The sequence below is a fragment of the Kogia breviceps genome, chromosome 15 (assembly GCF_026419965.1).
Source record: "Kogia breviceps isolate mKogBre1 chromosome 15, mKogBre1 haplotype 1, whole genome shotgun sequence".
Lineage (NCBI taxonomy): Eukaryota > Metazoa > Chordata > Mammalia > Artiodactyla > Physeteridae > Kogia > Kogia breviceps.
Window position 1 is genome coordinate 40967233 of NC_081324.1, and position 14049 is coordinate 40981281.

At 45.0% G+C, this 14049-nt stretch overlaps 1 protein-coding gene across 4 annotated transcripts in view; it reads right to left on the reverse strand.

The window, feature by feature from the left end:
- The window catches only part of MAPRE2 (microtubule associated protein RP/EB family member 2), a 166268-nt gene that overhangs the window by 12229 nt on the left and 139990 nt on the right, over window positions 1-14049 (reverse strand). For all 4 annotated transcript variants that reach the window (XM_059041389.2, XM_067015290.1, XM_059041388.2 and 1 more), the window contains one exon: window positions 3803-3942. In XM_059041389.2, the coding sequence (XP_058897372.1) occupies window positions 3803-3942 (140 nt within the window). The remainder of the gene's footprint in view (window positions 1-3802; window positions 3943-14049) is intronic.

The following is a 14049-nucleotide window of genomic DNA, read 5'->3' on the forward strand; positions in this document are numbered from 1 at the left end:
TCTCAAATTCCAGGCTGCAGGCTGAGCAGCTCCACACAGGCCCAAACCATCACCCCCCCCTTCCTGCTCTCTCAGAATCCCTCAAGTTTTTTGAACCCTTTGAGCATTTATATTTATGCAGAGAATATCCTTAGGAGGTGAACTAGGTCTCTCATGGTTCTCCTCATGAGAAATCTCTCTTTCAGTATATGAAAAATCACCCTTCACAGATTTCCAAAGATTACATTTGGAGTGGAAAATCTCTCTGTTTCTAGTAACTCCGGTCCTTGGTACATGCTATTTATCTGTCTGGAGTTATTGATTCATTCAAACAGATACTCAGCACATGCAGTGTCCATCTCCTTGTGCACCTGGCAAACTTGTATCCATCCAGTAAGACTCAAGGATATGGTTCTTCCTCAGAGTTAACCTCACTGATGCCCTCATGTAGCTGGTTACAAAGCAAAGGAGGATCAGTTGCTTGTTTTTTTTTTTTTTTTTTTTTGGCCACGCCTTGCGGCTTGCAGGACCTTAGTTCCCTGAGGAGGGATTGAACCTATGCCCCCCTGCAGTGGAAGCACCGAGTCTTTAACCACTGGACTGCCAGGGAATTCCCTCTGTCACTAACTTTCAACTCTTATTTCTGATAATACTATGGCTTGGACATTTGTAAAAACTGAAGGAAACCCAGTTGCCTGAATTCCAGAAGAAAGAAAACTCTGTTTATTCTAGAACCTCCCCCCACCCCACCCAGACTCGACCACAGATCCATCTCAAGCCTGCACTGGTGCCACCAGCGGATCTGTGGTAGTTTAGGTGTCTGCTGTCTGCCAGCTCCCCTTCCCTGTGTCAGGCAAGAAGGGTCTCTGGATGCCTCTGACCCACGGAAACCAGGCTTGTCAGCCTCTCAAGTGCTGTGGTCTGGACAGTGAACCAAGAGCTGAGGCTCTGTAGAAACACCCAGCCCAGGTTGGCCTGTGCTGCTATTCCAGATGCATGAGGTTAACAGATGCACAGCTATAAACTTTCCCTGGTAAAAACCAACAGGAGCTAAATCACTTGATGAAAGATCAGTTGGCAAATGGGATGCCATTTTCACAGTCCCACTCCGATGCCTCCTTGCTCCCTCATGTGTCAGAGCAGGAGCCTAAGCCGTGGAGGGGATGCTGGGGATGGACCCTTGAGAAAAGTCAAGGGGAAGTTCTCTTCTCCCAATTCTCCACCGCTCAGGTGTCCACAAACTATAGATCTGGCCAGCCTTCCAGTCTGAGCCATGGTCAGTGTCTGGTGCGGGCTAATCAGGCCCCACTCTTCAGCCCCCGTGGTCCCCGAGCACAAGCAGGGACCCCATCCCACCGCCTGTTTGCTCACCTACTCTCCAGAAACACCCCCTGATTATTTTAGTCCTGTCTTTTCCTCCCCTGTGTCTTTTGGTTCATTTCTATCATTGAAATTCTCTAACACAGTGGTGCTTTCATAGCATGTCACGGGAGACTGCCCAAATCAAGGCATGAGGCCAAGTGAATGAGAATTCTTAAAGTTTACGGCACTGGTCACTTTGTCTATTACCACTGTAATTCACTCTTTGGTCCGGGCATTTTTCCTTGGCCCTTCCTCGTCTTCATGTCCTCAATTCCAACACAGTGATGCCTGTGTGTGGTTCCGCACCAGCTTCGGGGAGCACCCAGTAGGCTTCAGGGACAGAAAATGGAGGGAGCATTAACATAGCCTTGGAAATACAGCTGAAGGAGGCGCTCAGTAAACAGGTGGTGAATGAAGGCTCACAATGTAGGATGTGTCCGACCTTCCCTCTGGGGGACAGATGGAGGTACGGGGACACTCCTCCTCCATGTGAATGCATGGGGGGACAGCCTGGGAGTGAGACCTTTGGAAGTAATGAAGGAATTACAACCAGGAGGAGGAAGGCCACTGGAACGTGCTTCTCTGTGTCTTCTCTAGAGTGGCATTTTGGATGGGACAACAGTTTAGCTGAAGCACCGTAGAGGGCTGGTGCCCTTGGGGCACTGTGTGTGATTGGAGAGCTACTGGGAGCCCAGAGCCAGCCCCAAGGAGAGGAAGTAGGGCTGGCTGGTGAAGGCCGTAAGCGAGAGAGAGAGGGGCAGGCAGGATCTTGAGGTTCCAGTGTGTTTCTACTTTGGGTTGGTGTTTTGGGAAACTGGGTGTGGTAGGGGTAGATGAAGAAACATGAGATAGTAAAGATATCAAAAGATATCAAAAGAATTTGAGTTTCTAAGGAGAAAAGAGTTATAAATCTAAAGTATTACAGACCCACACCCAACTCTCTTCAGGTCTACTTTGCTTAGAGCCTCAGGCATGTGGCCCAAGGCTACTTAGGGATGTCCTGCCTTTTTTTTTTTTTTTTTTTTTAATTTTATTTATTTATTTTTGGCTGCGTTGGGTCTTTGTTGCTGCTTGCAGGCTTTCTCTAGTTGCAGTGAGTGGGGAGCAGGGGCTATTCTTCGTTGCGGTGCACGGGCTCCTCACTGTGGTGGCTTCTCTTGTTGCGGAGCATGGGGTCTAGGCACGTGGGCTTCAGTAGTTGCGGCACGTGGGCTCAGCAGTTGTGGCTCGCGGGCTCTAGAGCTCAGTCTCAGTACTAACTGCCTTTTATTCTAGAAGAACTCATTGCTGGAAATTGTATAAGGGCTCAAACTGAGAATCAGCAGGTAATTAGAACATTCCACAGTTTCTAAATCAAAGTCCTACGCACTGGATGACTTAAGGTTTTACCTTTTTCATTAAAGTGTTCAGAATTGTAAAGAAACACCCTAGTTAAGCAACTGCTTGCTTTTTAACTAGATTCTCGTTTGCAAATACACAACTATCTCAAAAACTGTTTCCAGACTCTTGCTGGCTCATCAAGAATCAGATTAATCACCGGGATCTGCCCATGCCCAGTGAGTGGCTGGGAACAGCCCGGGAACCTGGGATAATGGCTCTTCTCCCAGGGGTGGGAGTGGCCAGGATAAAAGACTCTCCTCCTAACTCAGGGCAAGGGTGGGTGGTTTCTTCGCTGGGCCCTATGCTACCAATTGTTTTATTACTTTTAAACTATGTATACTCTTGGGCAAAATTAGCTATTGTTAGTTAGAAAGCATACCTAAGCCTTTATATTGAAAATTTCGAAGGCAGTAGACCTAGATTTACTGCAATCCTAGGGGTATTAGATAAAAAGGAAAGTTCTATTTAACTGTGGCCCTTCTGATCCCCTATTCCTGGATTCAGTGCTCCTGTGTACTTTCACTCTTGTGGGAAGTGTTCGGTGTTTGGCTTTTGCTTGTGTAATAGACAATGGTGTGTGGCTGCTATCTGTAAGTTCTATGAGGGAAGGGAAGCTCTCTAACTTGCTGCCATTATATTATCAGCATCAAGTATAGTGTCTGTCACATCCAACAGGCTTAACAGATAGCTGCTGAAAGAAAGGAAGGAAGGAGGGAGACTAACCCCTGATGCCTTTAACACAATCTAGACCGGCTAGAAGTGGCCATGGTCTAGCCTGGAGCTCCTAACAGGCACTGAGGTGTAGGGGAGGGGGAGGCTGGCCTGCAGGCCTGCAATGACCTAAAGCCAAGTCATCTGTCCCTCTGTCTCAATGTATAGCTTTGAGATTTGTGACTTAACATCTTTTATTCACAATGGGCCACTGATTATCTGCCCCAATAGTTCCTTTCATTCTTACTTGCTTGAAGCCACTGATTCCTGCCGCTTCCCTCCCCCTATCTCAAGCCCACAGGAGTTTGCTCATCTCACCCTCTGACACCTGTCACTGCTCCCAGAGACAGAGCTGGGGATGCCAAGTTACCTGTTCATTAAGCTGTATGACCTGTGTTTCTAAATCTTTATCAGATTTGGATGCTGAGCTGCTGGACGAAGCCCTTTTGGCTGACGAGGGACGAGAAGGTGTGGATCCTGGTTTAGATGCTGGACTTGATTTAGCCGCACCTGAAAGGACCCAGAATAAATTATGAATATTGGCAACATCAGAAATGCTTTTTAGGTATGTAGCAAAAGTGTGATATAAAAGGAATTTACTAAAACACAGAAGAGACACTGCCAGTGATCTCTTGCCAGCACAGAAGTAGCACAGATACGCTTAGAAAGAGTGTACTCGATAAAACGACAGAATCATCCTGGGCAACTTACTTAACCTTTCTGAGCACTGGTTGTGCAGTTGTCCCTTCTCCCTCCAGAGAGATGAGAACAGATACAAAGGGATTTTAAGTTTGTTTGTTTTTTTTAAAGAGGAAAGGTTCTTTGATAAGCTCAGAGCATCACCATAATTGAATTTCTAACACAGACCTTATAAGAGAGTAACACTTTAGGAGAAATATCAATGCACGTCTATTTTTTCCTCTTTTAATGTATTTCCTAGTTTTAGGCATTAAAAGAGTCTAGGAGCCATGATATCTCTGTAGCAACAGGCACTCCTGGTGCCCAAGTCCTGGTTTCTAAATGTTATTCTGCAATAAAAGGGCTTCTTGAGATATGGCTGATTCCAGGGGTGGGGCAGGGAAAGGACAAGGTGGGCCTGGGACATCTCATGTCAGAAAGCAAGGATGTGCTCAAGGATTAATGAATGTCAAGGATACAGGGGTCAGCCCAAAGGGGCTCCCAACTGGCCAGACTTGGACCATTTGCATACCAAAAAGAGTGATGGTTGTAATGTATTACAATGCACTGAAGAAATAAAAATCTAGTCCATAATGGGGGTAGGGGAGAAGGAGGATCTAAAGATATCCACAGAACACTGACAACGAGTAAATGCTAAAGAAATGCTAGAAGAATCAGTTTTGCAATACACATAACGGATTCAGGAAAGTTTCATCAATTGACTCTAAAACATTGAGAAATTTTTGGAGGATGGGATGTTTACACATGTCAAGGTGTTACCCTATAAGTTGCTTATAAAGGGTGAAAGATATGCTTTTACAATGGGGAAGCCTGAGGATTGGCTCCTTAACCAAGTTATTCAGTAGCATCACTAATAATGATAGAAATTGGCAAAAAAAAAAAAAAAAAAAAAATATATATATATATAGGACCATGGATGTCAGGTAAGACCTCATCTACCTGAAGCTCAGCTCATGACAGGCTCTCACTATCTAGAACTTGACAGACACAGGAAATGGCCTCTGCAGCCAAAATAGATGGCACAAAATATAAGCAGTGAAGTTTATACACTCCATGGGTTTAGAAATTCAGGGTCATTACTGGGGCCCAGCCATTCCCTCACTCAGAACAGCTCAGTCTGGTATAGGTGCTCCCACTGGCCCAATTCTCCACCACAGTCCCCCCAACTCTGCTCCTCTGGTTCTTGGAGGGCAAGGAACTCATCCTCCTCAGCTTTGCAACCTCAGTGCTTAGCACAATACTTGGCGGAACACATATTTGGTGAAGGAACAAATGTTTAAATACAAGAACAAGTAAATAAAACCTGGTTATATGGTTTCCAATTTTACAGTGTATTGGTACTAAGAGATTAGAAAAAGGCAAGCACCCTGACAGCAGTTACAAGTTTCAACCAATCTCCTAATTACAAAATAGCAAGCAGGAAGACTATAAAATTCCTATCTGTATGTCTTCAGAGTCATGAGAGATGCAAAGTTATACACACCCTCAAGAAGCACTGACAGTAACATACTGTTTAAAATACATGCCTGTTATAAAGAAAAAATGAATTCTTCTAAAAATACAGGGAAATGCCTAATATATGTAAAACTGAGAATGCTTAAATTAGGAATGACTTAAAAAGTTTGAGTTATTCAAACCTTCAGTGACCTGGAAACCTCACCTATGCAGAGGAACTTTCCAAGTTGTCTAGAGAGTGGATGCTTTGCTTTGCTCAACAGCTGTGAGGAGGCTTCATCTCTGGAAAAGCCCAGAAAACACACTCCTGGACATGGCTTCCATGTCCCATTGGCCAGCTTCTCTAACTCCAGGCAAAGCCAACAGGGTAAAGAACACGGCGTGGAAAACAGCAGGAGAGGCAGGGCGAGGACGTGCTGACCTGACAAACAGCCTTCTCCAAGGGAGGCCACCAGCCAGCCTCACTGGGGAAGCAGCTTTTGAAAAATCAAGTTACTTCAGACCTTTTCATGAGCAATATGTCATATTTTAATAAAAAAAAGTCTAACAGAAAGTGGCTCAAAGACTGTCTATGACCAACCCCTCTTATTTACTCAATACATATTTATTAAGTGCCTATCATGAGCCCTGTACTGGAAGTCCCTGCTCTACAGGAGCTCATGACCTCGTGGTAGTGGGTCATTTAAGAATGCCCACAGACAGAAAGACAAATACTCTATGTTATCACTTACATGTGGAATCTAAAAAATAAAGCAAATGAATGTATATTAAAAAAAAAAAAAAAAGCCCAGGCACGGCCACACTCAACATTCTCAGGAACAAGGCAATGTTCTAGACATGACCACAGATTGTGATCGGGCTGTTTCCTCTGCCTGAAATTCTTCCTCCCCTCCTTTGAGTGACTATGTCTAACAGCCTTCGGGTCTCAGCTTAAATGTGGTGGCTCAAACACCCTTCACACAGCACCCATCAACTGTAATAGTACAGTGATTTATTTAATGCCTACTTCTCCCATTAGACTTAATCTCCACGAGGTAGGAGTTGTGTCTGTTTTGTTTACTATTTTATGTTCCCAAGGCCAATCACAATGCCTGATCCAGAGGAGACACTCAATAATAAGTTTTTATAACTCATGAAAGAACGCCTAGGACAGGCATCTATCCTGGGTAGAGATCCCAGGGGAAGCTCGAGGAGCTGATGCCAACCTCAAAGTCACTGACAGCAGGAGCCAGCAACACCTGAAGGAAACCAGACAAAACCCACCAACCTCCCAGAAAGAAACCTCTTACTTGGTCTCAAGTTCACCTTCCACTATTACTTAGGCCCTTTATAGATGGAGTCAAGACAGTAGTAGTTCATGTGGGTAAATTCAGTCAGTAAACGGTTAACTCTGAGTAGGGAGGAGCAAGATGGTTTGTGCTGGGCTATCCTATCCAAGTCTCTGTCATGTTTCCGTCCATGCCTCTTCTGAAGAGAACAGCTCTGGGGAAGGGGCTTCCCTAGAGAGCAAGTGACCCACCCGCCCAGCCTGGGCAGGCCTCCCTAAGCAGGTCAGCAACTATGACGTGGCTGGTTGAGCTGAGCGAGGTCCACCAGACACACTCGTTCTTATACTCTGCCTCACCCAGTCTCATGTAAATTTTTAAAGAAAAGCATGGAGGGAATAGAAGCTGACTGCTTGTAAAACAAGGTTATCACTAATTATATTATCAGGACATCATCAAATGCAGGTTGGAAAAACCTGAAACGTTTGATATGAAGTTAAAGTAGAAGAGGTCATGGCAAGCCAAAGCCCCATGTAAGACCAAGTTATCAGGGAAAGAAAGCCTAAAAATACGCAGAGGAAGCTGGCTGGGAGGGAAATGGGGTCAGGGGAGATGCCGGGTGGCTCATGGCAGAGAGGCCAGAGCTGCTGCAGTTACTAACGCTGTCCCAGTTCCAGCTTTTTCCTGAAGAAACACATCTCTTGCTACTGACAGAGTCCAACTTTACTGTGGTTCACAGGGTCTCGGCATTAAAGTGGCATCTGTGTTTCATGGATCCTGTAAAGGTCAGTTGGGGTGCAGAGCCCCAGGTCCTTCAAACTGGAACACGTGCACGCAGGCTGTGGGTCTCTGAGACGAGAAAGATGAAGGCAATGAGAGTCAGACCTGGCACCCCCCTGCTGCAGGGCAGGGAGGGGACAGTGGAGAAGAGGGGGTTTGGTCCACGCTCTACCCCCTATGCTCCCCACACGGGGGACAGAAGAAAAGCTTCTTCCCCCAGAATATGGACAAAGGAGGGAAAACAAATTTGAAAAATTTAATAGCTCAATTAAGTAATTAGAATTTGAAATTTAAAATGAGAGGAGTTTTGAAATTCTGATTAAGTTGTTTGGAAAGAAACTGATAATCGAGGGAAATGCATGTCTGATGAATGAGAATACAAGAGGTCAGCACCAAGTTAACTGTACATTTCTACCTTCTAACGAATAAATGCAAAGAAATGAAAGACCAGGAAAGACATAGGGAGATCTTAGTATCTTAGAGGTTAAAAGTTTTAAAAAACCACACAAAGCTCATTTTCAAAAGAATGTAAACTGGGCTCTTTAAATCCTCACAGGCTGCAATTTGATATGGACGTAATTGACCACTCACAGTTATCACGTGATTAAGGCTAAAATACTAAAATTTATAAAGATGAAAATGCAACCTTTGTTCATTGTGTTTAATGATTTCATAGTTTAACTTAGTAGAATAAATAATGATAGACAATATCCTACATTATATCACGCTCATTAGCCATTTAAAAACTAGGTTTTTGTTTATTTGTTTTACAAGCCTTGCTACCTTCTTTCAAAACACCATACCCTAAGGAGTCCAGCTTCTGGGGTGACAGATATTCTTTTTTCACTTACCCGGGCTGCTATAATAAGGATGTTATCAGAAAACTGTACTGTTATCAATGTCAGTAAATTTAACACTGATATAATACTTTTATGTAAACTAACATTCGTATTCCATTTTTGTGAAGTGACCCAATAGTGTCCTCTATAGTGTCTAATCCTGGCTTTAGACACTGAGGTTCTCAAAAGCTGCTTCCCTAAATGCCTCCAAGTCCACTGGTGATTTCACTCCTGGGCCTTCCCATGCCTCTCTGCTCAATGATGCTTACACAAAAAAACATTTACATAATAGCTTTTAAAGGGAGTACAGCTACTTTGGCAATAATAATAATAATAATACAGATAATAGATTTTTTTTCTTGCAGCTATCAAACATTTCAAGTTTTCTGTCAAGCTGCATTTGATGATGTCCTGAAAATATAATTAGTGGTAGTCCTGTTTTATAAGAATCATTTTTCCCTCTCTCTGCTAATTTCCCCTTTCAAGATATAAAAGGAGTTTCAGAAGCGGAGGAAAGTAGACAAAAATTCCTTGCAAGTCCCTATAATTCTCTGACTTTACCCATTGGATATGGACATGATTTACAATGCTAGTCTTTGAGCAGTTGTCTTAATTAATGCCTTCAGGAGCTGGGGTATAAATATGATGCTAAAACATTTTAAACCATAGTTGTAAAATACAAAGAGTGGCCTGATTCACTGCCTTAGTGAAGCCAGAGCACTGCTGTGTCTAATGTCAATAATTAGTAGCTTGCTTAATGTTTATGGAAAATGTGCCAACATTTTGGGCCTATGAGGCCCAATGAATTCATAACGATGAAGCAAATAAAAGCACTTTATCCTTTTTTATACTTGGCTTTATCCTTCGCAGCTAGGGCTCTGATGGAATTTAGAAATTCTTCTCACATAATCTGCCGTATTCTTTCTGCCAAAATCATAAACAGAGGAGCTAAAAATATGACATTAATACTGTTGACAAGAACCACAGAGACATTAAGAACACACACACACTCGGGAAGCAACCACACTTCTGGTCGTCCCCAGCTTCTTCCCTACTTTGAGAGCATCCCCCCGCAGCCCCCCCGCCACTGAATCAAAAAGCCCATGGCGGGGAGTGGGAGGGATGAAATGGGTGAAGGGGATCAAAAGGTAAAGCTTCCAGTTATAAAATAAATAAGTCCTGGGATGTAATGTGCAGCATGGCATTACACAGTTATAGTAATAATATAGTTAATAATACTGTATTGCATATTCGAAAGTTGCTAAGAGAACAGAGCTTAAAAGTTCTCATCACAAGAAGAAACTAACCTGTAACTGTGTAGTAATGGTTGTTAACTAGATTTGTTGTGATGATCATTTTGCAATATATATAAACATTGAATCATTGTACACCTGAAACTAATTATTTTTTTGTTTTAAATTTATTTATTTTTTATACAGCAGGTTCTTATTAGTTATCTACTTTATACATATTAGTGTATATATGTCAATCCCAATCTCCCAGTTCATGCCACCACCACCCCCACCCCCACTTTCCCCCCTTGGTGTCCATACGTTTGTTCTCTACATCTGTGTCTCTATTTCTGCCTTGCAAACTGTGAAACTAATATAAGGTTATATGTCAATTATATATCAATAAAAACAAACGTAAACCGCACAGAACAACTGAAACATGACAGAAGATACTTTGTACCTACGTTGATTAATCATTTGTGGATGGATCTGATATCATTTCCTTATCTCCTTTACCTTGGCAAACAGGTTTTATTGTTTAACTGAGATATGAACCAGGTTAAAATAAATAAGTAAATTAGGCCACTGCTGGGGGAGAGGGTATGGGGTTGGACTGATGAAGAGACAATCCGCACAGAAAAAGGGTTTCCTAAGTGACTAAACTGACACCAGAGCTGTCACACTGTGGAATGACTAACAGCTCCCACACAACCCTAACCATTGCAAATTCAAGATCTCACACTTTCTTTCGAAAATGCCTCCATACCTTCACTTTGTAGGTTCTGTAGTCTGCTCTGCCCTGAGAGAAAAAAAAAAAAAAAAAAAAAAAAAAAAACCCACCTCAGAGGCCAGCGTTCTGTCCAAATGGAACTTTAACAGGGGTTCTGGGATGCCCTGATTCATGAGATCATTAAGAGGGTGGCTCTTTTACTCTCAAATTAGTAGTTCAGAGCCCTTATGTCTTCTGTCCCACCAGAGCAGCCACTGGCAAAATTGGGCTCTTCCTTTTTGCCACTTTGGTGTCAGCTTATAAAAGTGGGCAGCTCTACTTCTGAGCAGCTTGGGGAGGGGCTCCACACAGCCAAGACTGAACCACATCAATCCTGTGGGAATGAAGACCTGGTATGAACTGGGTGTCCTTTGTCTTCCCCAAGAGAGGCAGTGGTTAAGAGCGGGGGTGCCCTGCAGCCTGCAGCCTTTGTAGTAATCCTGGCTCTGCTGCTTGCTCGGTGGCGTGATTTTTGCTGCCACCCAGATTTCTTTATGTTCTAGAGTCAGTAGCAGTGCCTCCTTCCCAGAGCTGGGAAGAGTACCTGAGTTAATACATGGAAAGTTCCTACACAAGAGCCTGGCACACAGTAAGTGTACCCGATCATTATTACTCAGCAAACGAGGCCTGATTCAACTAATGACGAGAAAGCACACGGGTTTCCCATTTCTAGACACTAGCAAAATAAAAACTAAACTACTGAAATAATAAGGAAATGAGATTCATTTTATTTAAGGAAAATCTTTATAAAAACTGGTTAACCCATAACCTACCAGTGGGCTCCCAGGCATCAGTTCCCCCATCCCGCACTCTCTGTCTTGAGAATTGGTGGACTGTAAACCAAGTCTCTGTGCGCCTTCTGGAATTTCCCCAATTCACTCATTCCTGCCGCAAGTATTTACTGCACCCCTACTGTGTACCTGGCAAGCTACAGGCACTTGGGATAGAACACCGAATGAAACACAAAAGACGCTGGTCCTTGTGGAATTTACATTCTAACAGGGGAATTAGATAATAAACAATAACAATAATAAATTAATAAGTGACATAATAATCTAGAAAGTAAATGCCATGGAGAGAGAGGTAGAGCAGGGCAGGGGTAAGGAGTGCCAGGTAGGGCTGGGTGAATCCCCTCCAGTGGCAAACCCCTCCCTCAGAAGGGTCCACCCAGACCCTTCTGAGGCCACCCAGAAGGACAGGGGTCAAAAAGCCCAAGTCCCCTTGGTGACAGTCGTGCAGCAGCTCAGCAGGGATGCAAGGAGGCAAGATCCATACCAGGCGCGCGTGGGGCTCACCCCAGCACACAGCCTCCCTCCTCACAGAAGATGACGTGTGTTGTAACAGCTCCATAGTTGCAACTTCCAGGATCCCTGCAGGGGACATGCCATTTGCAGGAGTCACCTTGACTTCTTCAAGGCCTCGTTGGGAAAGTGAGAGCTGAGCAAAGACCTGAGAGAGGTGAAGCTGGCCTTCCGGATAGCCAGGAGCAGAATATTCCAGGCAGAGGAAAGGCCCAGCGCCAGTGCCAAGGTGTGGCCTCACCTGCTTGGCAGCCAGTCTGGATGCTGGAGCAGAGGGCGCGTGGGCGCCGCGGGAGGAGGGGAGGTCTGAGAGATACTGGAGGGCGTGGGTCACCAAGGACCTCACGGGCTACTGCTGGAGGCCGGCTTTCATTATGATGGAAAAGGTCAGGCATGGCAGGGTCCTGAGCAGAGTGACATGATCTGACTGGGGTTTTAGGAGGCCCCCTCTGCCAGCTGGGAGGCGACTGCAGTTATTCCCATGGGGATGAGCAGTGAGTGCTCAAGATGAGTTCTGGTTTGGGGAAAGCATTTACAATGTTACAGTTTAGAAAACCCTACAATATGCCCTATCGAACAGGCACCAAATATCCAGCCATTTATCACAACTTAAGTTGTGCAACATCAACAGCAACTAAGAGACATTCTGGGATCTATAGCATCTGCTCTTGGTTCCAAGGGGACGGTTGAAGGAGGACGAGGCGGTGACAAGAGCTATGAGTCAGCCGGTGTCCCTCCCAGCCTACTCCCAGCTCGGGGTCATCACACAGCGTGCTGACCGGCTCTGCCCTGAGAAAATATGCCAGGGAGCAACGCCGACAGCCAGGGCCCAGAGCCCCAGGGCCGGAGGCTTCCCTGACCGGTGGCCACTGAGATAGGCGAGTGGGCCTGACTCAGCCGAGCATGTCCAGCCAGTGTGAGCATTCAAGAACTGAGTTACTTCTGCCCTGGTTACTGTCCCTGCTGGAGATGATGTGCTTATTTTTAGCCATCATGTGATTCTCCAATATTTTCCAGGCTCTGCTTGAGTCACTCTGGTTTCGGAGAATTTTTCAGAGGGGAAAAAAACAAATGCAGGAAAGAACTCCTCATCTTAAAATTAGCTCAAATATTAAAAATTCTGATGTGTAAGAAGTTATTTGAACGTGGTATATATTTCTTTCGATAAGCTGACTTTTCACACCTCTCACACCCTGGTAGAGAATTAAGTGTGCTTTGAAACGCCATTAGGTGCCAAACAATTACTATCTCAGTTCAAATTCTTGTTTTTAAATTGTTCTCAGAGCAATTTTTCTCTAGAAACGGTGAGGTTCCCTCACCCCCGTAAAAACAAGATGCACCAGAATCCCCACAATAATTGAAGGGAACGCTCCCTTGCCTGTTTGCTGTAGCAGTAAGGAAAGCTGGTGATTGAAAGAGTCCAACAAACCGAGACAGCCTGCTGAGAATAAAGACACACAGGCATCACCATGACAACACCACCACTGTGCCACACATTCCTGGCGCACATCAGTCATTTAAGCAAAAAGCTTGCAAACTAAGACGGCCATTTCAGGGGAACACGACCATTTAGTTCCTTTACGATGTTCAGAGTCCTGCTGATTCCACTGGCAAGACCAAGTGTTTTAGGTTGTTTTGCTAATGGTGGGAAGTCTGCGGTCCTCCATGAACACTACCTCACCGGGACTCCCTTGCAAAGAGAGACAGTCTGAGGCCACAGAGCAGCTGGAGCTCAGGGAGGTGAGAACCAGAGCTGAGCCCCCGCTCGAATCCACTCTACTCTACTCCAGTTGGCTCCCACTCCAGGTTTTCTGCTTCCCCCAACCAATGACCAAGCCAGAAACTTGTGCATCATTTATCCTTGGCTTCCCCTGTCCTTCAGCTCTCATATCCCATTCACCATCAAGTTTTGTTGACTAAACCTGCTTAAAAGTCTCTATAACCCACATGGCCATGACCTTTATTCAGGCCACCCTCCACTCCTACATGTTTGGCTGCAACAGCTTCTTAGCTGTTGTACTTAAAACCTTTCAGTGGGGGGGCTTCCCTGGTGGCGCAGTGGTTGAGAATCCGCCTGCTGATGCAGGGGTCATGGGTTCGTGCCCTGGTCCGGGAAGATCCCACATGCCGCGGAGCGGCTGGGCCCGTGAGCCATGGCCGCTGGGCCTGCGCGTCCGGAGCCTGTGCTCCGCAACGGGAGAGGCCACGACAGTGAGAGGCCCGCGTACCACAAAAAAAAAAAAAAAAAAAACCTTTCAGTGGGGCTTCCCTGGTGGC